The following is a 24,672-nucleotide window of genomic DNA, read 5'->3' as shown; positions in this document are numbered from 1 at the left end:
TGCAGTATTCAGTCTCTTTAGAAACTTCTCCAGGGGAAAAGTGTTGGGAGATCTACAAAGTGGATTTTTTTTCCTTTTTTTTCCCTTCTCCCTGATTTTTTACCGCTCCTCTACAGACTTTGCAACAAAACACTCCAACTTTGCAGCAAACTTTTTTTTTTTAAATCTTTTGGTCTTTTTTTTTTTTCTTTGCAAATCTTGGAAGAGGAAAGCGGGAGAGTTGAACAGAGCCGATCGAAACACAACTTTGCTTCATACCAAGCTTCCCAGCAGCTCGCTGCGTCGGGAGAGACTTTTTCTCCTGCAGAAGAAGAGAGAGGGGAGGGGACCTTTGCAGCCCCTCTTCCTTCTCCTGCGGTTTTGGTTTTTTTTTTTGTTTTTTTTTTTTTCCACTCTTCTTTACTGCTTTGATGCATTATTAGCAGGACACTGGTTTTCAAGGAACTTTGCTCCCTTCCCAACCTGCCTCCTCCCAGCCCTTTGGGAAGAGTGTGTGTGAGTGTGTGCGTGCGTGTGTGAAATCGCCGTCCCACCTCCCCGAACCCCCCTGCTCCCCCACGCCTCCCCCTCTGCAACCTGTAGGCTGTGCAACCCCTGCAGGCTTCGCTCCCTTTCCCCCCTACTTCCCTCCCTCTTTTTTTGCGCTCCCGCGGATCGCGGTGCGAATTCCCCCTTTCGAAGCGAGAAAAAGCTGAAAGGAGAAACGGGGGGRAAAAAAGACCCCCAAAAAAAGGAAATCTAGACGTCCCCCCTCTCCCAACGCCAAAAGAAAAGCAGGAGGTCTCGCACCCCGAGAATACACCCCAGAGTGGGGCGCCTGCAAGCAGGGGCTGCGCTTTTCTTTTTGAATTTTATTTTTTAAAATTCTTTACTTTTTTTTTYYTTYTTTTTTTTCTTTTTGCCCCTGAAGGGGCAAGCGGAAAGCCAGCGCCGCCCGCTCCCGGCAGCCCCCCGCGCCCCGTCCCGCAGCATCCCCGCCGCGATGCTGCTGCGGCTCCTGGTGCTGCTGGGCGCCTGCCCGGGGCTGTCGCGGTGCCTGGGCTCCTTCGTGCAGTGCGAGCCCTGCGATGCCAAGGCGCTGTCGCTCTGCCCGCCGCCGCCGCTGGGCTGCGAGCTGGTGAAGGAGCCGGGCTGCGGCTGCTGCCTCACCTGTGCCCTGCCCGCCGGGCAGCCCTGCGGCGTCTACACCGAGCGCTGCGCCCGCGGGCTGCGCTGCCTCCCGCGCCAGGGCGAGGAGAAGCCGCTGCACGCCCTGCTCCACGGCACCGCCGTCTGCCTCAGCGAGAAGAGCTACCGCGAGCAAGCCAAGGCCGGTGAGTGACCCCGATCCTCCATCCGCAGCTCTCCCGGATGCTTATCCGCCTTGCAGGCTCCTTTTCCATCTTTCTGCCTGCTTTTTCCACCTCACCGCCAGCTCCCGGCTGCGTTTTCCCTCGTTCCGGGTGCTCTTYCATGACCCTCCGCTTGCTTTTCCGTCTTTCCGGCTCCCTTTCCATCTTTCCGCTTGCTTTTTTGCTCCCTCCCACTGGCTGCTCTTCCCTGCCCCCGCCGCTGCTTTCCCATCCCGCCGGTTGCTTTTCCGTCTTCCCAGGTGCTGTTCCATGCCCCCGCTTGCCTCTCCGCCTTCCCGGCTACTTTTCCATCTTTCCGCCCGGTTTTCCATCCCCACCCTCCCCCCCTGCGCTTCCAGCCCCCTCCCCCGCCGTGTGCTTTTTTGCCTTCCCGGCTCTTCCATTCCCCTGCACCACCACCAGCTGCTTTTCCATCTTTGTGGCTACTTTTCTGTCTTTCTGCCTGATTCTTCTCTTTCTCTCACACAATTACTCTCTCTGCCTGCTGTTCATCTTTCTAGCTATTTCCCCATTATTTCTCYTCCCCACCCCCTCCACGAGCAGCTTTTCCAAGCCACCGGTTRCTTTTCCATCTTTTCTGTCTGCTTYTCCACCACCACCACTTCCCCTGTGTGCTCTTTAACCCCACTGTTGCTTYTCCTCCTTTCCAGCTACTTTCACATCTTTCTAGCTGATTTCCACCCACACCCACAGTTGCTTTTCCATCTTTGTGGGTACTCTTCCATCCCCCTAACTGTTCTTCCTGCCCCCTGCTACTTTTCCCATCCCTCTTTCCATCTGAGCTCTGGTCAAACCTCCTGTTGCATCATCKCACAGCCTCCCCCACCCTTGCCTCTTGATTGTCCCATCTCCAGTGGAAAGGGTTTTTTTTTCCCCACTTCCTAGATGCACGCTCTTAGTCACAGCTGCATTCCAGTCCTTCTCCAGTTGCATCCTTTACATCTTTCCTGCATCACTGTCTTCAACGATCTTCCTGACGCCTTTCTATCACCATATCCCCCACCTTGCTCTGGGGCCCAAGCTGATCTCTGTAGATTGAAGTACAGAAGAGAGCAGGCTATCTCCTTAGAACCGTCCCATTCCCAAAGTCCTCAGCCACCCCCAGGGTTGTTGCTCTGCCTCACACKTCCTCCTTGGAATCACTACAGCCTGCTCTTCCTGTGTGCCAGCTGCTGAACATCTTTGTTGGGTGATGGGTTTAAGCCCAGGGTGGTGAAGAGAGCAGGTGCATTAGGGACGGGATGTGCGTTCGCAAAAAATTAATGGTGGTGTGGCTAATAACGGGAAAGAACAGGTTAAAATCAAGCATGAAGGAGAGCACAGCAGCACCAGCGCAAGGCCAAGCTTCTGAAATGTTTGCACCTTGCACGTGACAAAAGCATGAAAGAAAGTGCTCCTTCATTTTGGCACTCATTTTGCTCCCATTTCTGGCTTTGGCTTTTTCTTCCCTTTAACTTGTGTGAGGACACATTCCCTATATTCCTCCAGACACATCTGTATTTCTATCACGGTGTGAAGGGGAGGTAGGACGGGTGTCTTGTATGTCCGGGGGACCACTTGGCGAAAAAAAAAACAAAAAAAAACAAACGAACAGAAACCCTCACTTTTTTTTGTCCATGAAAAGTCATTTCTACTTGTTAGCAAGCATCTGCTTATACCCATGCACTGGGAATCCGTTTCTCCTTTCTAGCACCTAATAAATCTTGATGCTTTTATTATTTTTCCCCTTTGCTGCTTGCAGGCAGTGGTTGTGTTGCTACACTCCATCCTTCAGAGCAAAACCAAATTCTGTGTTTAATAACTTCCCCCCTCCCTCGAATGACATCAGATGTCCAAACTCCCTTTAATCAGCCAGAAACAGCAAAGCTGAGCTTGGTTTTTTGAGGGGAAGCTGGAAAGGATGAGGGTTGAGAGCCAACCTGCACAGGGAGCAGAGGGTGAGGCCAGGAGCCACGTTCCTGCCGTGGAGCCCAGGAAGCTGCACAGTAACCTCTGTCAGCGGAGATATGTGAAATATCCCRGAGCGCGTCATCCCCGTGTTTATTTACTCTGCACATGTGTGTGTTCGGCCAGGGGCAGGCAGTGTGGTCGGGATGGCAAAGCCATGCTGCTGAAACCAGCAGGACAGCAGGGCCCATCCTTGTGCCTGTGCTGAGGGTGCCCCATAGGGACACCTGAAAAAGCTTTGGTGGTTGGCATGAGCCTCCTTCAGTTTCACCTGCCTCACACCTCCCAAAGAAACTGGTCCTTTAGCAGGTGCTTTGTGTGAAAACTTTCGCCGGCTCCCTTGTAATTCCATTGCTTTTGATTTTCTTGGGATGAGGAACATCCGTTGAATGAACAAGGAGAGGGACAGGAAAGCGGTGGCAGGTTTGTCTTGCAAACCAAGCCCCTGGCACTACCTGCACTTCCAGTTTGGACTCCCTGAGTGCCGCAGGGGCCTCTTTTTGACAGGTTTTGTTCACAGACAGCAGATGAGCCTGGACTGGAAATGCTGCTGCAAGAAGCCACAGGAGACCAGCAGGCTCCTCTTGAGATTTGTGCAATTGCAAAAAAGAAATAAAAAATAAATCAGGAATTCCTGAGGACGGGAGAGGGGGGAAGAAAGTCACTTGGCATTCGACTGGTAGTGTGTGAGAACAAAGTATATTTTCATAGGCGTGTTTCTAAGCAACAGGGCAAGAAACGAAATGAAGTTTGACTTGAACTTTCTGGCCTCTGCCAGTTTGGCCAGCAGCACAGGGACTGTGCACTGGGGAAGCTGGCCTGGTCCTCCCATCTATCAATGACCAAAATTGGCCCTCAGCTGCAAGCTGCTGAGAAAAAATCAGCACTCKGCATAATAAACTATGTGACAGTGGTGAGGACTAGATCAAACTGCATTTCTATCTATTTCTGCCCTCGAGCTGGCCAAGTTTAAAACTGCAGATGCTTTCCTTCTTATGGACAAGGTGGAAATGCATCAAACAGTAYTGCAAGAGCCAGAGCCTGGGAGGCTGGGCTTAGCTCTCCTGTAGAGCAGATGTCTTGCCTGGGGACAAGATGCTCATGGGTACCATGCCTCAGTTTCCTCATATGTATGCTGAGCACAGTGGTACTGAGGAATGCTAGAGATAAAGAGCAGAATGTGCTTCTGGTTTGTTGAGAGGTCTGAAATGAAAGCAAGTGTGGGATTAAAGAGCCTTGGCAGGGCTTGTTTTAAGTAGATGGATATGTAGCTACTGACAGGATGGTCTCTTGTAGTCCTTCCTGCCACAACAGTCAAACACTGTCCTTTACTGAAAGCCAAACATCACGTCTGCAATTGACTGTTCCTGGTTAAAAAAAAAAAAAAAAACATGAATGAGCTTCATTTATGGCACAGGCTACAGGATTCTGGGTTTTCTCTGTTTTGTTTAGGTTTCCTTTGAAATGTACCACGTCTTTCCATTTTTCTCCCCTGTGCTCCTGCCAGACTTCCTCCTGCTGAGACAGCAAGGTCAGGCTGAGCACTGGGGAGCGGAGGGCACAGATTGGAGCCTGTTGCCCTAAAAAGGCTCATGGAAAAACAAAGGTTGTCAAATATTTCCTTCTCTCGCATTCCTGCTCTCTTTCTAGAAAGCGAGCAAGACTTGGCAAGTTTCCTCATGAAACCGTGAGCCAACGATAACCAGGAGGGGAAAGGGGTGGGGGTTTGCAGAATTAGCCCTAAGAAAATCATCTTTGCTGCGTCAGCTGAAAGGAGGAGGAATGCTGCCCAGCCCAAATTTCCTGTGGCTTGTGTTTGGTGCTGTCTTTTATTGCTCCCCAGCATATTCCCCACACCCCATTCCCCCTTCCCATACCTGCCTGCTCTACATTTGGAGGTGCAGGGCTTCAGGGGTGAGCARAGGGGATGTGGTGAGCTCCAGGTGGGCAGCTTCATGCTGAGGCCCGGGGTAAGGGTGAGGGTTAGGGCAGGGGTCATGGGAGCAGGGCGCTGGGGATGCGCTGGCTTGTGCACATGTGTCACTCTGGGAGGGACCCGGCTGGTGCGAGCGGCAGGTCCATTGTGCGAAAGCAGCTCCGAGCTGTCAAGGTGAAAGCTAGTATCAACAGGCCTGCAAAACCTCAGATACAAAACAGGAAAATCTCCATTTTTCTTTTGATCTGGAGTTTCAACAACAATATATTTTCAAAAACAAAAAAAAAGTGAAATCCATCAGGTGCGAGCAAGAGAGCTGGGTTTCTGTGGTGTGTGTSTGTCTGGGGGAGGAAGGGATGGGGTGGTTCAAACAGGAAAGGAGGGGCCTTGGCTGGAAGGATTTTTYAGCAGCCTGGTTTCTAAGGAAGGAGGGAGAATATTAAGTAGTCGATCCAAATGAAATTCCTGCCGAGTGCCAGCAGAGTTCACCGGAGAAAAGACGTGGCTCTGTGCGTGCGTGCGTGCGTGCATGAGTGATAGAGCTGGCCCCGACCTTCCACACAGCCCTGGACCCGCTCCAGGTCAGTGCGGGGAGCCCTACAGAGCTTGCGCCACCACAGCGGGGAACAGGGGCTGGTTTCAAACGGGAGCCTCKGCAAACTTGAGGGATGCTGGAGGAGGCCATTGTGCCTCCTTGTGTCGATACTTCAGCAGCAGCAGCAGCGTCCTGTGCCCAGATGATCGTCGCGCCTTTGGCACGTCAGTGACATGAGCACAGTCATGTGCGACTGGAAGCGTTTGCCTGACTGCRGGGTGTCCCCTCAGGCTTGACAGAAGCCAGGGTAGGGAAGATTGGGTACCTCCTGTGCCAGCTTCAGAGACATCCCCCAGTGTCTTTTGTAGCTTAGTTTGGCACGCGTGTCAGGGCAGAGGGGGAGGAAGAGGCGGAGAGGCGGCACCCGGCGCTGCCGCACACGGAGCGCGGTGCTCTGCTTCCTCCTAACGACCGCTGCAAGCTCTGCTCGCCCCGGGCCCAAAGAGCCGCAGATGCAGGAGCAGCTGCGGGAGCTGTTACAGCAGCAGCGTTTTCCAAAACTCTTCATGCAAATGGAAAAGCCTGGGAGCAGCCTGGGAAGGGTGGCGGGAACCTCAGTCCCTCCGGGGCTTGCTGTCCTCTGCTCAGCGGAGTGAGCTGCTAAGAACAGTTGTAGCTCTTTTCCTGTGCTAACACACAGGGCAGATAAAAGTGCCCATGGCACTGCAAATCCTGCCTCTTTTTTTTTTTTTTTTTTCCTTTATTTTTTTTTTTTTTTTTTTTTTTTTTTTTTTTTTTTTTTTTTTTTTTTTTTTTTTTTTTTTTTTTTCCAAGCACTTAGTAGCGCAAATTCAAGGCCCGACAAGCGGAGAATTTGGCCGGAGCACACCTGCCCCTCGTGGGCCGCCAAGTAGCAGGATTAATATGCACAGAGAAGATGTGTGTGTGAGCATACACACACATGTACTCGTGTTCACACGCCCACACACGCCTGCACAAACATTTAAYGTGTGCAAGCACACACACGGAGCATTCTTGTCTCTGGAGGCAGACTGGTTTCCAGGCAGCGCACACAAACCTCTCTTAGGATGCAGGGGTTCTGGTTATGACTGGCACATTGGTATTTTGCCATCAAGATCAGATATTGGCATACAGATCAGCCTACCTTATCCTCCCACTGAGGGCTCAGAAATGAAATRCACCAGGTGAGCATATCAAACAATGGAAGATAAGGAAGGAGATAGATGCAACATCTATCCTCCTCTCAGCCAGCTGTGTGGATCTRAACTCACCCCCTTTGCTTGGAGGTGGGTTGTGTTTTCTGGCCAGACTGAGATAATACACTGAGAGATTTCTTGAGGGCAGATTTTCCCATGTCAAGCAAATTCTCCACAGTGAAGRTATGGAGAAGTTGTGACTTGCAGAGGACAGCCAGTCCATCTGGTGCCAGGAGAGTGGTGTTCAGTGTTGTAGCTGGAGGAGGTGGTGCTGGGAGCACTGAGGTCTCTGGGATCCTGCAAACTTGTCTGTGCCCAGGCAGTAGCAGCTGGCCTTTGGGAAAGTGTGAAAGAAGAACTGAACTGGGAAAAGATGACACATTTGCTGAGATGCAGCAGCTGAGGGCAGGAGAAGCAACCTCCAGCACTGAGCAGCGAAAGCAACAGGACCCAAAGATGTGGTGCATACAGAGATCAGAGATGATCCAAAGATCATCTTTGGCATGTATGAACTCACTGGCAGCCAGCCTGATAACCACCTAGTCATTTAAAATGAGTTTTTTTTAAGAGGAAAAAAGATATTATCTGTTTATTGTAAGGACAGGAATAGCCAAAAGCATTTTTGACCTGCTGGTGACAAGGAGAGGGATACCTGACCCCCAGTGCYGGAATCCCCCAAGACCAGGCCCGCTGGATCCAGTGAGACCCCCACTCCGGGTGTCCCCAGGGTACATAGGGCTGCCTGTGGGACATGGGGAGGGGCAGCAGTTGTGCCAGTGCTCCTGGATCCTGGGGCTGTCCTGTTTAAGATCACTTGGCATGGTTCATGACTCATGCCTCAGGTCGTCCTGGAAGGGTCCTGTCACATTTGGTGACATCCCCCATCCCCTTACCACTCAGTCCTCATAAGACACTCTGTTCCTTCAGCTGTGTAGCYAAGGCAACTCTCAGCAAGATGTTGTTTTTGAGGTGGCTCTTTGATGCCAGTGATCTGAGGGGACCCCTTAGTGTTCATGTCAATCCATTGCTTGAAGTTAATCCCAGCAGGAGCCAGCATAACGTGTTTGCAGAAATTTGGGATACTTGGTGATTAGATGTGAGCAAATTTGCTCTCAAGGAATCCATTTTTCAGCGTGTTTTCTTAAGTCCTTCTGTTTGTTTATGGTGTTTCCAGGGCAAGTGGGAGAGAGAGACTGGTCAACAGGTTAAACTTTGAGGAGGCACGTTACATTTATGCTTATGAAGTCAGTGGGCATTTCTTGTGTGTGCATGCACAAAGCCTTGCTCTCACTATTGCCCTTACTYTCCAGACCCCTCTGATATTCCCATCATTTTTCACTGGAACTCCACCCCAGTGGTACTGTCTCTTCCAGGCAGAATTTGAGAATGGAGGGGACAATATCTCCCACAGCAAACTGGCACACTGTTCCCTGTTAGCCTGATCCTGCAAGATGCTGAGTACTTTTCCTCTAGGGCCAGAGAATCAAAGGCTTTTGGGCTCTTCTCCCCTCCATGGGAACCAGCTGCCTCAGTCCTTGAAGAGCTGTGGGGCTAAAGCAAAGGCTGTTAGCTYTGGTAGGGTTGGAGAGCTGTTTGCAGCTTCGAGCCCCGAGGGCTGTTGTTGCAGTTTGGTTTGTTTGCTTGTTGGATGGACACAGCTGCCTTGCTGATGGAGATAATTGTTATGTTGATGGAGATWACTTGTCTGGTTGCTATTTAAGGGCAAGAAGATAATCCTTACAGATACTTAAGGAAATGATTGCCTAGCTAAACAGAAGAATGTTTCTGAAAGGTAACTTTGAGGGCAGAGTTGGCCAATATTCATCATTGTTKTTGTAGAAAAACAGTAGAAATATTTTATTTTTCAAATACAGATGGGAGTCATCAGAAGACAATTAAATCATCAAAGCCATTTATTATTCATGCTTAAGAAATCAGATGTTATGTGTTAGGCTAATGTTGAAAATCTGTAATTAAATAAGCCAGTGAAAACTATGGAACCTGGCTTTCACTTAATTTAAAGGAGATGCTGGAAAGGAAGGAAAGTTTTACTAGGGAAGAATTGTATGTCTTATACCTGTCCAGCCATCAATTATGGYGCTGCCACAGCTACATATCTGTCTTAATATATTTTAATTATAACTAAATACAAAGTGACATACAGTCATTGATTTCACTCATGAGTCCTTCTTTCATGATGAAATAKCAGATGTGGGTGAAATTTTACTGCATCATTTCATAACCATTTTAGTGTCCATTTATTTGGTTTTGTGAAAGGAGTGGTGGCCTGAGGTTGCAGGAGAAACAACAACGTGCAAGAAGGATTTTATCATTCCAGAAAGGCTTCAGACCTGTGGCAAAGGGCGATCAGTTGTCTTTCATGGAATTTCAGACCCCAAAATGGAGGTCTGCACCCTTTCCTCCATCAAGAGACCCATGATATTTTTTTAACATTCAAAAGCATGTTTGCATTGTATTGGACCAAAAGAAATTGCTTAGTATATGCAGAAGTACAGGATGGAAAATGGCCAAGAGAGGCAAGAGTCATCCATTAGGATCACGCTTGGGCAAATTTCTCCCTGTCAGTATTGTCAGAATGTGAATGTCAAGCTTCTGGTACTTTTTTGTTTCCTACTTAGGTGGATTGAGAGATTAAATAACAGACAAGCCTACTGCAGGCAAAGGCTTTCTGAGAGAAAGAGCCATTGAGAAATAAGGAAGTCCTGAGGACAGAGGTTGGAAATCTCATCCCTTAGAGGTGGTATAGTCAGGATGGACAGTACATGTGATGATGTGTCATTGGTGCTGACACAGAGATGAGCAATGGATGATCTCACACAGCTTTTCCATCTGGTTKAAGGCAAAGCTCTGAAAGTGAGGGTGAAGGCCTAGAAGTTAATCCAGGCTAGGCTGGAGTTTCCAATCACTGCTGTACACCTGAAATGCTTTTGGTGTTGTACCAGTTCTTGTCCAGCACCTGACACAGGTGCATCTCCACACTCCACCTTGATGCACCTTTTCCTCTCTCTTTGGGGTGAGCAAAGGKTTTGGCTTTCTTGGCTCTTCCAGTTCCTGACTGGTGTTGAGCCAACAGAGACCCTCAGTAACCATCTGTGGGGACACATCTTAGGATGGCAACCACCAGCGTCTAGCAGGAGCAGCATTTCCTGGATTCAGTTCCAGTAGACAATTGATAAAACTTCTGCTCAACATGAAACTAAATCACATTCAAAACCCTGTCCAAAAGGCAAAGGCTGCCTTCATCCATAAGCAGGCCAGAGACCTTGGTATAACCTGTAGTGAACTGCGTTTTTGGTAAGATATCCTTTTCTCAGGTTCCTCTCCTTTAATACAGGATTTTTCTCTTACTTTTGCACTGTTCCTAAGGTAAAAAGATAAAATATCCCCACTGACATCCCAGCTCTTGATAGCTAATGGTARCACTCTTTTAGTTATGAGTCAGCTTCTGTGGCCTTCTTAGCACCTGACTCTACTATGATTTGTAATATTTGGGTTTCGGAAATCAAAAGAGCAACAACATCCTGGCAGGACCTGCTTTTACATCCAGGTTTCTTGATGTCTCAGGTGTGTTGATAGCAGTCTTCATCTGAGTTTGAAAGACAACCCCACACAGTCCAAGAGGGCTAGTTGCACTTCCTCCACTGCTGATGTTCAGCTGTCTACATCCAAATAAGTCCCCCTACCTGCTTCTTTCCCATACAGTAATGACACTTGATGGACACTATTAGGGTTCTCTTCCAACCCATCACACTTCCTTCATTTCTACAGGCACAGCAACAGTTTTTCCAGGTCATCTCCGGTGGCCAGATGATCAAAACAAACGTTTTATTTTCATTCAGAAAACCTTAAAGCAGGTGTGTTCTCAYCTTTTGCCACAGATAAGGCCTATGGAGAAACTGCTGGTAAACAATTCAGTGACGCCAGTCAGGAGGTAATCCAGATTTTCCACACCTTTGTTGTCAGTTAGGCAGAGACTGTCGTGCAATCTTCTCTGCGTTTTCCTTCTTTGCTCTTTTCTGCTTTTAGTTTCTTGGCAGCTTGGTGTGGGCTTTGCCTCCTTTATTGCAAGCAAGGAAATCTGCCACTAGSGTGGATTTATTGGAAAATATGCAAGACTGAGAAAGGCTGAATTATTTCATCCTTTCCAGGAAGGAAAAATATGTTTTGGTCACTCTGATATTGAAAGATGATTTATTTACATTTCTGTGGGTCATAATTCAGCTCTCAGGTTCTTCTGCAGTTTCAGGATATGGAATTGGGAACATCTGCAGTTTCCAGATGATGTGAAGGAAATATGTTTTATCTTCCTATCATCAGTGCATCAGCAACAGGAGTTTCTTGATATAAATCTAATCCTGCAGTACTTCCTTCTTTTCCACTTGCCAGTTCAGTTCTCTGAACACAATTTTGTTCAGGAAATGTCAGGCTAATACAAGCACCTATCTAGCAACAGAGTGCCTGCAATTTTGCAAGATGGTGCACATCAGCATCATTTAATTGAAATGGATGGGTGTTCATCATCTTACTGGAGGTGGAAACTCTGGAAAGTTTCCCAATTCTTTTACTGGCTAGACATTTTGGGKTCTCTCTTGTACACAAATTATTGTCATGAGAGCCCAGAGTATCTGGCTATGCTGCCAGCTGGCTCAGACCCTCACCTGGTCTTGGTSTGTCTTGTATGTGCGTTGCAAACTCCCATACCTGCATGGAGAACTGATTGTAAACAGTTTTGGGAACTCCTTGGAGAGAAAGAGACAAAGAGAGCACCTCCTGGTGAGCCCCAGTCTTTGCTTTTACATCTCAAAGCAGCACCAGTCTAGCCCACSAGCTGGTGCCCAAGCTTGGCTCTTTCAGTACAACATGGGTGCTTGGAGACTGCTGAACTGACAACTAGCAACATGTGGGGAAGGAGCTTCCATCATGGAGCTCCCCCTATCCAAATCTGCTTTTCTCCTTGCTCTACAGAGTTTCTCCCAGACGGTTTTATTTTGTGACTGCAGCAAGGAAGGGTAGCTCAGGAAAGGAAGGGTAGCCATTTGGCACATAGCAACACAGAGCCTTCCTGTTCCCATAGCTGCACCTCTCCCACCTCCACGGCATTTGCTGGCACTGCGGAGAAGTGGTGCTGACCCAGAGATCAATTTTTACAGATAGGTGCTGCACTTCCAGAGCAGACCAAAACATGAGCTGGTTCCCTTGAGAGCTCCTTTCCCACATGCCGAGCTGCATTTCTCCCCCATCCAGCTCTGTATGAGGACATCAAGGTCATCAGGATGATGATCTCCCTTTCCCATGAATCCTGTGTGAACCTGGGGGCAGCCCAAGCACCTGATATTCACGCTCTGCAGGTGAGCCCTGGCTGATACAGCAGAATCTGCATCCGCAGGTTTCTGCTGAGGAGACATTAATCACCTGAGAAAGAGCTGATCTTCCAGGCTAGTTCAGCAAAGCCCAAACAATAACTTTAAAAAAAAAAAGACCACAGAATAGCGCATCCATCTGCCATCAGTGCCTGCACTCTGAGGCWCTTCAGGTATTCCTGAGCTGTTCCCAAGCATCCTCCTGATTCTTGGCTTAATAAAATACAGATAAGTCCTAGTCTTCAAAGCCAACCCTCTGGATGCTTTTYCATCTGTTCTCTGAGTGTGGCCTTATTGATCCATATCCTTCCCTTAAAAGGTGTCTCAGTGGAACAAGGGAGTGAAGTCTCATCAACTTCTACCACAGGGACATAAGATACTGAAATACCCCAGTGCTTCCTCTTCCAGAAGCTTGTGTGGCTTTTGAGCCATGGCCTGTTTGCATTCTGATCACGTCTTTGGTAGGTGACTGGGCATGGCAGGGCAGAGTGGGTGTTTCTGGGAGCACTTCACAGTTCTTTGACTGCTAGAGACTTCTTCCCCGGTCTCCCCAGTCTGCAAATCACAGAAGTGTTTTGCTGCCTTTGGCAGCTCTTGAAGTTCCTAATTCCCAGGGAAGGAAATAGGGTCTGTGTTTTCTTACTACTACTCCTGTGCCTGCAAAACAGCTTGGCCTGTGAGAACTACATCACAGGCTGCAAGGGGACCAACACTGAAGAGGTGGTGGGAGTTATCTCTCTGAMCTTCAGACCTCTGGAGGCCTATGGCCTTCAGAATCACAGGAGAAGAGACTGGAATTTCCAGAGATATGTTGTTCCACCCTAAAATCAACACCCAAGCCAAATGATGGGGTTGGTCACAATTTGGAGGGTGCAGCATCTCTGCAATGACTTACACATGGAGTTTAGCCATCCAGGACACCTCAGGGTTAGCATTTGGCTGTTACATGACATAGATTTAAGTGTCTGTGGCACATCACTGAGACTTGTGGGCAGCAGGGTGGCAGTCCCAGCATGGCTGCTGTTTTTCTATCCTCTTTGGTTTGTGGTGTCTCCTCTGAGCCTCTCATCACCTGCAAGCATTACCAGCACGCTCCCTCGCCAATCCCTACCAGATAGACTGCACCGGCCTGATGCCAAGACTCCACCAAAGAACAAAAGTTCGTTCAGAGTCCAAGGCACATTGCAACTGGCTCTCCGGCAGCCAACACCCTGGGCTAGTGAAGGGACTGGCTGGAGCCTCCATCCCCAGCCCTGGCTGCTCCTCCTCCAGTGGGTGCCAGATGGCCTCAGGCTGGGCGGCTGCCTGAGCTCACTGCCTGACCTCACCAGGGCGGTGGTCTCAGCAGTGACCCCAGCCTGGGCACAACGCCTGGGCTGCTCCACTGACCACCCCTGTGGGGCTGGAGGCCGGTCGCTGCCACGCCAGGGGCTGTGCCTGCTGCAGGAATGTAAAGGAGCTCTTCCTTAGGCGGGTGAAAGCTCCTGGGCTTCTGCCTGGGCTGACTCTGGTGGCCTCTGGGGAGCTCAGGAATGCTTTTGTTCAGTTGTGCTCTCCAGCTGCCAAAGGGTGCAAGATGAGATGATACTCCTCACTTTGCATCCCTTCGCTGCCTGCATTATCCTTTACCTGCCTGCATCTTGAGAATTCAAACATAGTGGCTGTCTCTGTGTGCTGACCAGGAAGGAGGAATTTTTATTTTCCCAGAGTGGCCACAGATGCAAGTCCAGGTCAGGGAAGAACTTGCCTGCCCAGACGAGGAAGTTTTGGCGTAGATTAAGCGTGTCCCCTCCTATGGAGTGGCAGGAAGYGGATAAGGCAGCTGAGTTAAATACTCAGTGTTTTTACCAGCTAGGTACCTAAGAACAGAATTCCTGTGTAAGCCCCATTTGCAATGAGCTCTTCAGAACAGAGATGGCTGAATTTGGGGCCAGAGGAAGGGCTGGGCAAATTTTCAAGCTCTCCACCAGTGACATTTGTTTTGTTCCTGTGCCAGAGGTTTAACTGAGATCCCCATTAAGTCCTTCTCCAACACCTTCCTGCTTACATGGTGTATTATATGAGTGCCTATGCTGTAAATAACAATGATCAGGATAATAATCAAGAGGGCTGTTTAACAGGGTTGTGCTGTGGTTGTGCATGTACTTCTTAGGTGCATGTGGCTTTTGGGGGTGGTGTTGAACAGGACAGTAAGTCCTCTAGCAGTGGGCTGTGGCTGTAATAAGCACGGATCATTAGGAGCAACAGTCAATAGACCCTTTCTGCCAGAACCAATGAAAATGTGTTACAAAAATTTGAGCCTTCCAGCCATTTGGAAAAAGCTTCGGGCTCCACACTGTACTGCCAGCAGAAAAGGATGCAGTGTTCCCACACACTCCGCTCCGCCATGTGAATGCATCCACCACCTTATTGGGACCTCACATGGGTCCAAAGTTTCTGAAGTCCAGGAGCTCCAGGCTGGGTTTTGATCTGGGGCAGGATGATGTGTAGTCTGCTTTGGGTGCTATCTGTGGAGGACAGCAGGCAGCCAGACAGGAGCAATTTGTGGCTTCCCAGAAACAGTGCCTGGTATTTTTCTACGCCCCTTCCCTTCTGCAGGGAACAGTTGGAAGTGGCTCCTGTTAGGGAGCTTCCTCTGACTAGCCTGGAGTGGGAAGACATGGCAGAAGACACAGCCCACACTCTGCTGTGGGTATTTTCTACCTCCCAGGGCTCATGGATTAGGTGGACATCAACAGCACAGTCCTTTTGACCTGGCCTGGGTCAAGAGCCCTTCCAGATGCTTGCCCATCTTTCTCTCAGCACCAGCACATCAGACCAGACATGAAGCCGTGGGGTGGCTCTGAGCTAAGTGTCCTGCCTTGGCTGTAGGGTCAACATCCCTTTTGAGGTGGCTACAGCCTCCTGCAGGCTAGCCAGGCATCCTTAGCTTAGCCAACAGTGTCATTTTTCTGGGCCAGCAAGCTTGGGACCTCTACTGAGAGGTGATCTCTTGAGTTGTGGAGAGAAGGAATGGAGCTGTGCAAGCCACCCATCTCCTGCTTCCCACTGTCCTTCATCTGGGGACACTGAGCAGGGCCCTCCTGCCCATGCCCTATGCCCACAGAGAGGCAGCTCTGCCCCTGCAGACAGCCGCCAGGCTGGCAGGTGGGTGRGAGTAGGCAGGAAGGGGCTGTGTGGCAGGCCAGAACCTGACAGTGAGGGAGGAGAAACTCCAGCCTCCTTCCTGAGTCTCAGACACGAGTAGGGCTCATTTTGGGAAACTGGGTGTTGCTCCTGCCAGCATCTCCTCAGGCACGGAGGCACAGCAGTGCCAATGCTGCCTGCCRTGAGCCAGTCTGGGGCAGAGAGAGGTTAATGAATGATCTGGTGGGTGCAGATGGGCAGGCAGGTGCAGGAGCTGACATGACTGTCTGGTCCTGGCTGCAGTGGGCAGCTGCAGGTCGATGTGGATGGGTCAGCCCTGAAGAGAAGGGAGGGCCTGCATGGGTGCTGCATGCCCTGGTTCTGCCTTTCCCTCTTGGCACCGGGCAGGCCCCTCACCAGCTGCCCAGAGCTTGTCAAGAGTTTCTGTGTCAGAGACCTCTGCCCTTCAGTTTGTCAAAATTGGCTTATTAGAAGGGACTGCGTCAGCCTTGTTGCTGAAGGAAATTAGGTAGTAAAAAACATTAGAGGGTGGAGAAAAGGAATCCCTTCAATGCATCCATGGAGTTATCACTGGGGTACAAACATCAAACTGAACACTGCTGCTGAGTCACAGATGAAGGAGTTTCATCACTGCCATCCCAAGCACATGTTTCCACTTGAGGGGGAACACAAAGATGTCAGGGAGAGTGAAGAGGATCAGTTCCAGGTCCAGAAAGCACTGGACTCGGGTTGGGAGCTGGGCAGCTTTTAGTACACATCAGTTGTCTGCAAGAGCACAGGGCTCCAACGGCTCACATTTCCCCTTGCTGTAAGGGCTCCACATTAGTCCCCAGCTCACTTGCTGGTAGCTTGCAGGGAGAGGAGGGACAAGGTGCTTGCAGTGGGTAAAGCTGCTGACCATGTGAGCACTCTGAGCTGCTGCAAACACCCATTGCACAGCTAGTCCTGGGGATTGGACACCCCTTACTGTTTTTCTGACTAAATCCTTGCTGCTTGTGCCCTTCGTTATTTKTTTTTATTTGTTAGGATTGCCCTAAGAATATGTGCCTCACTTACCTGTTATTGCACAAGTAATGAGCTGTGCCCCTCTTGTGTTAGTGGGGGGTTTCCAGCACCAGTGTGAAGCCTCCCTTCCCTTATTACTGTAGGGCAGCCCAGGGAGATACCCTGGGAGTGCCTTCCCCAGGGTGAGGATGCCCGAGGGGATTCCTGGGACAGAGTGCAGCTGTTTGGGCTTAGTCACTGCAGACTGTCTTCTTTCAGACCTTGAGGCAAAGGATGCACTTCTGCTGCATCTTGTATTGTTTCATTCTCTGGGGAGCAATTCCCAGTTTACTCAATCTCTTGTGTGTCCCCTGTCTATCATCCTCTCAGAATAGAGGAGTCCTGATCTGTGCAGGCAGTTGAATCCTRCAGCAAGGAATAAAACCCCAAGCATATGAGCATCATGGGGCAAAATCCCATCCTGGGGATGGTTAGCAGGTTATTTATATTGGTCTGGGCACTTAGGAGGRTATCAAGTTGGAGATGCTGATCCAGTGCTGTTCTTGTGGAAATGGAAAATACACAAAGGGCCACTTCAATAAATAAGTGGCCGTGAGAAACTTCCCATTTTTTGCTGGGAGAGTGCAAGTTCATCTTGACAAGGAGGAATAGGAGACTGGTTCCTGTGGCTGGCCTGGGCACCCAGAGACCAGCCTGTCCGCTCAGTCACCTCCAGACCCCCCATCTGAGATGTGTGTGACAGTCTGGCGCTGCCATCTGCCACTGAGCATCTCCTCTGTCCCCCCTGCTGGGCATCCTCAGGCATCCCTGGGCAGCAATGGCATCCTCTTCTCCCTCCTGGTGCTGCATCTGGGCTTCAGGAAGCAGTCGGTCTGCAGGGAGAATCCTGTTTGCCTTGTTGGGGGCGTATAAGTGCTTTTATTTTAATCCTGAGCCTTTTTCACTCCTGTAGGAGGGGATGAGCTGGGTTCACTGGCATAGAAGTTGCAGGAGATGCTGTTCAGGGACAGATTTCAGCTGCTCTGATGCTTTTCCTTCTGCTSCAGTGAATTGCCTCATGGTCACTTGCTGGTCCCAGCACAGACTTGTCATCAGTGCCAGACTGCTGGGATCCAGGGATCAGGAGACTGGGAACCTCAGGAACTTTAAACTGTATTCAAATTTAGTCAAGAAATAACCCTTTTGCACTCTGGTGGTTGTACTAAATGTCACAAGTCATCTAAGTTTAGACTGTCACCAGCTTGCTCCTATATATAACTGCACAGGGTTCCTAACTGCAACCTGCCAGCAGAGGTTATGCTGGGGATTCTACAAGAAGACAAGTGCCATGAACAGAACCTAAATATGGTCCCTTTTTGTTGTCAGCACCATCAGTGGCAGTCAGGCAGCACCGCTTGGCAGTGTTCCCCTTGGCTTTGCTGGCTGTTTGGTGTGTGCCAGCAGATAGGAGCTGGTTTGGTCCCATGAGTGGGGCTGCAGGCTGAGGACCCTGAAGATCCCAGCACTTGTCAGCCACATCTTTGGTATCACTGCTGAAGTGCCTGCCCAGCCACATGGTGCCTGTGCTGTGTGATTGACCTTGGCTTTGGAGTTGGCTCCTCTTCAAGCATTCCTGGCTTTTGCTCTTGCTTTCTCAAGGCGGGATGAAGTATGAATTTGTCACTTATTAATCTCAGYATGGATAAGGAGGGGCTTCTCTGCCTCATTTATGTGTCATCTCGCCCTTTCTGGGGGTAGAATGATCTTACACTGGTCTTTTCCCACAAAAACATACAATTCCCTTGTATGTAGAAACCCAGACCTAGACCTCTGACTCCTCCACGCCYTCAGACACCTTCCTGTCCTGAGCGCAGGGGTCACACAACAACCTTGTGAAGTCCCCCACAGTGGGATAAAGCCATGGCTGTAGGCAGCAGCTGGGCAGGGGATTTCTTTGCTTATTTGCTTTCATCCTGCCTGCTGCAAAGATCTCTGGGGCTGGGGAGGAGGCTGKCTGTGCAAAAGCAAGCTCCACTAGCTCCTGGAGACCTGACAGTTTGGTACCCCTTCCCTTCCAGAACGGGAGTCCCGAGAGCATGAGGAGCCGACCACGTCGGAGATGACAGAGGAGACCTACCCGCCCAAGGCCTACCGGCCCAAGCACGGGCGCCTCTCTGAGCTCAAGGCTGAAGCCCTGAAGAAGGACCGCAGGAAGAAGATGACCCTGGCCAAGTTCGTGAACATAGCTGAGAACACGGCTCATCCWCGTGTTGTCATGCCTGAGCTCCGACAGGAGTTTGAGCTGGTGGGTGCCTTCACCTTCCCTCCATGGGACTGTGGGAGAGCTTTTACCTCTGGGAAATGGGTGCCGTGTAGGGGGAGGAGCTGGGGCTTCTGCAGCTGGAAGGTTTTGTGAGGTGCTCCTCTTCTCACACTTGATCTCCCCACTTGTAGGGCCCGTGCCGCAGGCAGATGGAGGCGTCCCTGCAGGAGCTAAAGAGCAGCCAGCGGATGGTCCCCCGTGCTGTCCACCTCCCCAACTGTGACCGCAAGGGCTTCTACAAGAGGAAGCAGGTAAAATGTTCCCCACCCATGAAGGCTTTTCTCTGTTGCTGCCCTGGGTGGGAAGGATGGAGGTATTTCCTCTGCTGGGTTAGTGGGGATGTTGCTGCAAGCCATCTCCAGACACATTTGGTGATGGGCGGCCTTGCCAATGGCTCCGAGTGCTATCTGGCCCCAAGAAAGCATCCTGAAGGAGCCGGTGCGGGATGGGGAAAAGTAAGAGAGCCCTGGGCTGGGGTAGCAGCAGGGATGGGGATGCGTGAAAGCAGAGAGCAGGAGACAGATCCTACCCAGGGGATTGCATTGCTGGTGTGAAAGGGACAAGGCCTGATCCCCAAGGAGGGAGCCACCCGGTGTCTGGTGGCCAGCTCCTGATCTCTGCTCTTGGGTGTCTCCCCAGTGCAAGCCCTCCCGAGGCCGGAAGCGTGGGTTGTGTTGGTGTGTGGACAAGTACGGCATGAAGCTGCCAGGGACTGACTACCTGAGTGGAGACCTGCAGTGCCACGCGTTYGACAGCAGCAACGTGGAGTGAAGCCGCATCCCCCCCCTCCGCCCCATCACTATCTATCCAGACTCCCTTCCACCCTCCCCTCCGCACCTCCCCATGCCCCAGGACTCCGATTCCTTTCATCTCATGTAAGACGAAAAAAGAAAGGAAAAGAAAAAAGAGAAAGGAAGGAAAATGAAAAAAACAGAAAGGGAAAGAAAGAAAAAAGACAAGTAAGGAAAGGAAAAGTAAAAAGAGAGAAAAGAAAGAAAAAAGAGAAAAGAAAAAAGAGAAAAGAAAAAAGAAAATGAAAAAAAGAGATGAAAAGAGAAAAGAAAAAAGAGAAAAGAAAAAAGAGAAGAGAGAAAAATAAACCCTGAAGAAACTGAGGACTCGGAATCTACAATAGCCTTTTGACAACAAGGACTCAGCAAGGAAAGGATAGAGCCAGAGACAAACCAGCCATGGCCACTATGTCGTCCTGCACCTCTCCCCAACACAGCCTGTGCCCCTCTGCCACAAGCAGAGGTCACCCTGATGTAGGAAGCTCTCCGAGTCGGTGATTTTCCAGTACGGGTTTTGGGCAGGTTCATTTTTTATTTTTATATTTTTTTCGTGTTAGCTAGTTGATTCCTGAAGGGTCTTGAGAGGAAATCTTGCGGCCACCAGCGTTCCCCTTGCAGTACTGTGGAGTGTCCTCCCCATGTTGCTGGGACTCTCTTGAGCTGATTTGATTTCTATATCAAATGACTGCCCCAATCTAGGCAGATTTCAACAAGGGAGGAGGCATGGGACTGTTGGCTTTGTGTCTGGAGATGAGCTGGGGAGGGAAACACAGATCCTGCAAAAATACCCCCAGAAAATATCTGTGGACTTCAAAAAAAATCATCCAAAAAGGAAACACATTCTTCCCTGTCCACTTCTTCTTGAATGGAAGGTCAGAAATCTTCTTGGACAAGCAGGACTCTGACTGTTGTCCATCCAGGTGTGAAAGCATTCATCACCTGCATGCACGTGTATGAGTGTGTGTGTGCATTGACATGGCTTTTCCTCCTTGCAACACTTCACCTTGAAACCTGCAATCCGGAGGTTTCAATGTAATATGTAGTCAGGGGGATATGCTGCCCCTCCCAAAAACATGCTGGATGATGTGCTGGATTAAGCACAGGATTAGAGTTATGGAGGAGCATCGGTGCCTGTGGAATCAGGGCCCCATCAACAATGAGGGCTGCATCACTGTCCAGACTGAAGCATCCCTACATAGGGACAGGGGAATCAGGGCCAAAACTCTGCACCACCCTTTGCCACCACAAAGACGACCAACTATGGAGATTTTTAATTCTTTTTTTTTCACAGCCAAAAATGTGGTTTGCTCCAGGGGAAAAAAAAAAAAAAAACCCAAACCTCCACTTTGTTTCATCGTGGTTTTGTGCTAAGGTTGGTTCATAGCTTTCCCAATGGATAGGAAAATGCCAGTTTCCATCCTTTTACACTGAGGATACCGCTCATGTTGCCACAGCTGATTCCCACCACCCTGCAGTAAGATCCTGTGATGGGCCCTTGCCTTTAACCTGGGACCCAGCTCCTTGTTGAATGACGGCAGCCACCGCATCATGGAGACCCACTGCCTCAGGCATGCTGGGACAGCCCTCGGCTGCCTTCCTGACTCAATTGTTGTTTTTAATGTTTGCATTTGATTTTGGGACTGTTGCCTCTTGCTTATCCTTGACAAGGGTCTCCACGATGTTRGTGCTGGGAGGAGATCCTACAGCGAAGGAAAGGAAAAAAAGGAAAGGGAGCTGTGGGGTCTGGGTGCTGTGATGGGCAAACACACCCACTGGGAACCACATCCTACTGCCACGGCTGGAGCTGGCAGCTAGCACCGGCCAAAGGACACAGCTGATCTCAGGGGGAAGGTTCCTGCATCCCCAAATGCCCTTTGAGCTTCCTGGACCTGGGCAGAGAAAAACAGAGGTCCACAGCACCACCGGGACSCCACCAGTGGGGATGGGACTTGAGGGATTCAGCACTAAAGGGTTCTGGTGAAGGCTTCTTGCCCATCACAGGWTGGGAGCCCTCATAGCCTCCCACAAGATGACATCACTGTCCTAAGCAGCCCATGGGTCCCCCACCAGGATGCTTACCCTGATGGAGGCCAGGACTGCACACCTGCRGTTATTTCCCTCCAAGTGACAGTGGGGCGAGTTTTGCGGATGGACTTCCATGGAGACCCAGCGGAACACATTTCAGCCTGGGGACAAAGCACCTTCCCGTGCTGAAAAGAAGGAAGTGTGCCACCAAATGTAGATCCGCTCCCAAAGAAGCCTGTTGGAGAGGGATAACCCTCTTGTTGCTGGAGGGGAGCATGGCAGGGGCTGAGAGAGGGACCCGTCCAGGCTCTGCAGGGCTGATGGAGCAGAGTTGCTTTAACCAGAGTGGTGGGTTAATGCTGGGATGCAAGTGGGGAGAAAAATGGGGTGGAGACAGCAGGAGGAGGAGAAGGAGCTTGTACTAATCCCATGGGCCAYGGGTTACCATTCTTGACACTGTCCGCTTGCTGATCCCTGTGCAAAAACTCCTGACTGTTATAGGCCAGTACCACCTTTCCCAAGACCCACCCTTCCTTCTTTCTTCCTCTTTCTTGCTTTTTTGTTTGTTTTGTTGTTTAATTTCCCAAAACTTGAAAGCCTTTGGCTGCAGAGAAAGGAGATTTGCCCCCCGGGGTGGGATGGGAGCAGGCAGAGGGCAGCAGATCCCACRAACCTTGCCTTTTGGGGAGGATGCTTTTGCAGGGTGAGCGTTAGCTCACAGGGCCCCATGGCGGTGTCACGATGAGGCCATCACAGACACTGGGACAGAGACAGTGCAGTRCTCTGTCCTTTCCCTACAAAGAAAGTCTGCTTGGCCCAGGGAGCCAAGTACCAAAATCCACCCCACAGAGCCTCCCTTACCCCTGAACATCCCATGCTATGATGGCATTGCCCGTTCTGTCCCCACAAACATGGGGGGAGGATGATGGACACTTGGGTTGCAACACCCTTGCCCCCCAGATCACCTCAGCTCCCAGGATAAGGCACCGTGACCCCTCACCCCACCCCAGCTGCCCACTCTCTCAAGGATCCCCAGCAGGACGAGGCTGTTTGCAGGCTGCACTAATATTTAGGACTGGGGTTGRAGCCTGGGTCAGGCTGGGAATGAGAGTAACTTGAGGAGGAGTTGGTCACCCTCTGGGTGAGGAGATGCTCCCATTCTCAGCACCCAGCAGCACCCTTTTGCATTTAGGGTGAGAGAATCAAAAGGGGCAGATTTGGAAGCTGGTGAGGGTTGAGGCACACCAGGAGATGCTGGCAATTTGTGCATTGGTGGGTTGTGAGGCTCAGGGGTCTCTGGCTACAGTATTTGTGCCAAGCCCACATGGGTATCGAGGATGCGAGCTGGGAAGGAGAGGACAAGGATGGCTCAGGACAGCCCTTCCACCACATCTGCCTGGGGAGTGGCACTCAGTGGCTGGGCTACCCCTTGTCTGTACTGCAGTGGACTTCGAAAACCACTAGTACAAGAGCATTTTGCACTATTTCTCCGCTCTCTCCCCCCTTCCCTTTTTCTCCACCTTCCCCATGAAAATTGTTTTTTGCTGTTGGTTTGGTTTCTTTTTGTTGTTGATTTTTTTCCCCCCAAATGGAGCATTGTATATTTAAAAAACTGTCAGTTCACCTCGCTTCCAGACCGCTGTCCTGGCCCTGGCTAGGAGCCCTGCCTGCTGTGGCCCCCTCCCCAGCCCACCAGACCCCACCACTGCCACCGGGACAGACGTCACCGTGCACGTTACCCACCGTTGTAACACAGTTGTTAAAACACACCAGATTCCGAGTTTCCTGCCTGGTTTTTATCTTTAAGCAATACTCACTACACATTTTACGGTAGCTTTTTATAGCTTTACATACATACGGTAGCTCTGTTGTTTCGTTTTGGTTTTGTTGTTTTGTTTTTTTTCCAGTAAACAAGAAATACTCATAATCTTACTGGTGGGAAAAAAAAAAAAAAGCAGTTTKTGAAAAACTGACAATGGAAGAAGAGCTTAATGCTCTGTTTAGCATTTTGTACTTAAAAAAAAAATCTCACATTTTATTAAAAAGTGAAGATTGCTGTATACTATTTATTCAACTTATAATTTATGTTACTCTTTGATCTTTGTCTTTTCTCATGACAAAGCATTTATTTAATAAAGTTATGCATTCAGTTAGCCTTTGCCTGACCCTCGTGGAGCATCTGTGTGCTGGGGCCTGCCAGCGAGCTGCTCCAGCTCCAAGCATCCCATGGCCACCTGTGTTGGGTCTCTTGGGGGGCTCAGCCAGCTCCACAGGGCTGCTCAGGGAGCTAAAGGGCATGGGGTAAAATGGTGGCAATGCTTTAGGGGAGCTTTTCATACTAGAGTAGTCTGMTAGGTGAGTGGTAAAAGTTTCAAGTTTTACTTTACAGCTTCCTGAAAGCAGAGCTACCTTTTTGTTTTTTCAGAATTTCCTTTGCGTGGATGTGGCAGTGAGGCACAGCACACACTCTCCGTTTGGTTGGCACCTGACAACCAGAGACATTCAGCCCCTAAATGCTATCTCAAACTTAGCTCCACAGCTTAGAATCAGATGTGCTATTTGAGCCTCAGATCCCTTGGGGCTGCTGGAAGATTTGCCCCAGTGTCCCATTGTTCAGGATCATCCATGGAGCTGCCCAGCCCAGCCAGGCCGTGGTCCTCAAACACTTTGTGGTAGCTCTTGGTGGCTCATCCCACTGCCCTCCCCAGTGCTGGACCTACCCTGCCCCACCGCCCAGGCAGCCATCACCCTTCACACACCCACTCGTCCCCTGATCTCCCTCCTCCTGTCACCCTCCACCCCTCCATTCACCTGCCAGCATGTCCCCATGTGCCCACAGCCGGGTGAGAGGCACATTTGCCCCTTTGCCCCTACACCGAGGACTGTGGGTTGCCAGGGCTGCGCTAACACGCACCCCGTGCCCCTTTTGCAGCACATGGGGCTGGCACAGCCCCCCTGTCCCCTCACGGACACTCCGTCCCCCACGGCCACCCCGCCCTGCTGAGCCGTCCCTCACGGGCAGCGCCGGGGCAGG

General features: G+C 50.4%; 1 protein-coding gene across 1 annotated transcript; it reads left to right on the top strand.

Moving 5' to 3' along the window:
- Positions 1-23,626, top strand: IGFBP5 (insulin like growth factor binding protein 5). The gene is made up of 4 exons (XM_057364793.1): positions 1-1,313; positions 18,578-18,804; positions 18,954-19,073; positions 19,462-23,626. Exons 1-4 carry the CDS (start codon positions 983-985, stop codon positions 19,591-19,593), a joined length of 810 nt encoding a protein of 269 aa, XP_057220776.1. The 5' UTR covers positions 1-982; the 3' UTR covers positions 19,594-23,626.
- Positions 23,627-24,672: the final 1,046 nt, after the last annotated feature.

The sequence above is a fragment of the Malurus melanocephalus genome, unplaced genomic scaffold, assembly GCF_030028575.1.
Source record: "Malurus melanocephalus ecotype Western Australia unplaced genomic scaffold, MMel_1.1 scaffold_42, whole genome shotgun sequence".
Taxonomy (NCBI): domain Eukaryota; kingdom Metazoa; phylum Chordata; class Aves; order Passeriformes; family Maluridae; genus Malurus; species Malurus melanocephalus.
Note: the sequence above shows the minus strand (reverse complement) of the source record. Positions and strands in the feature narration are given on the sequence as shown.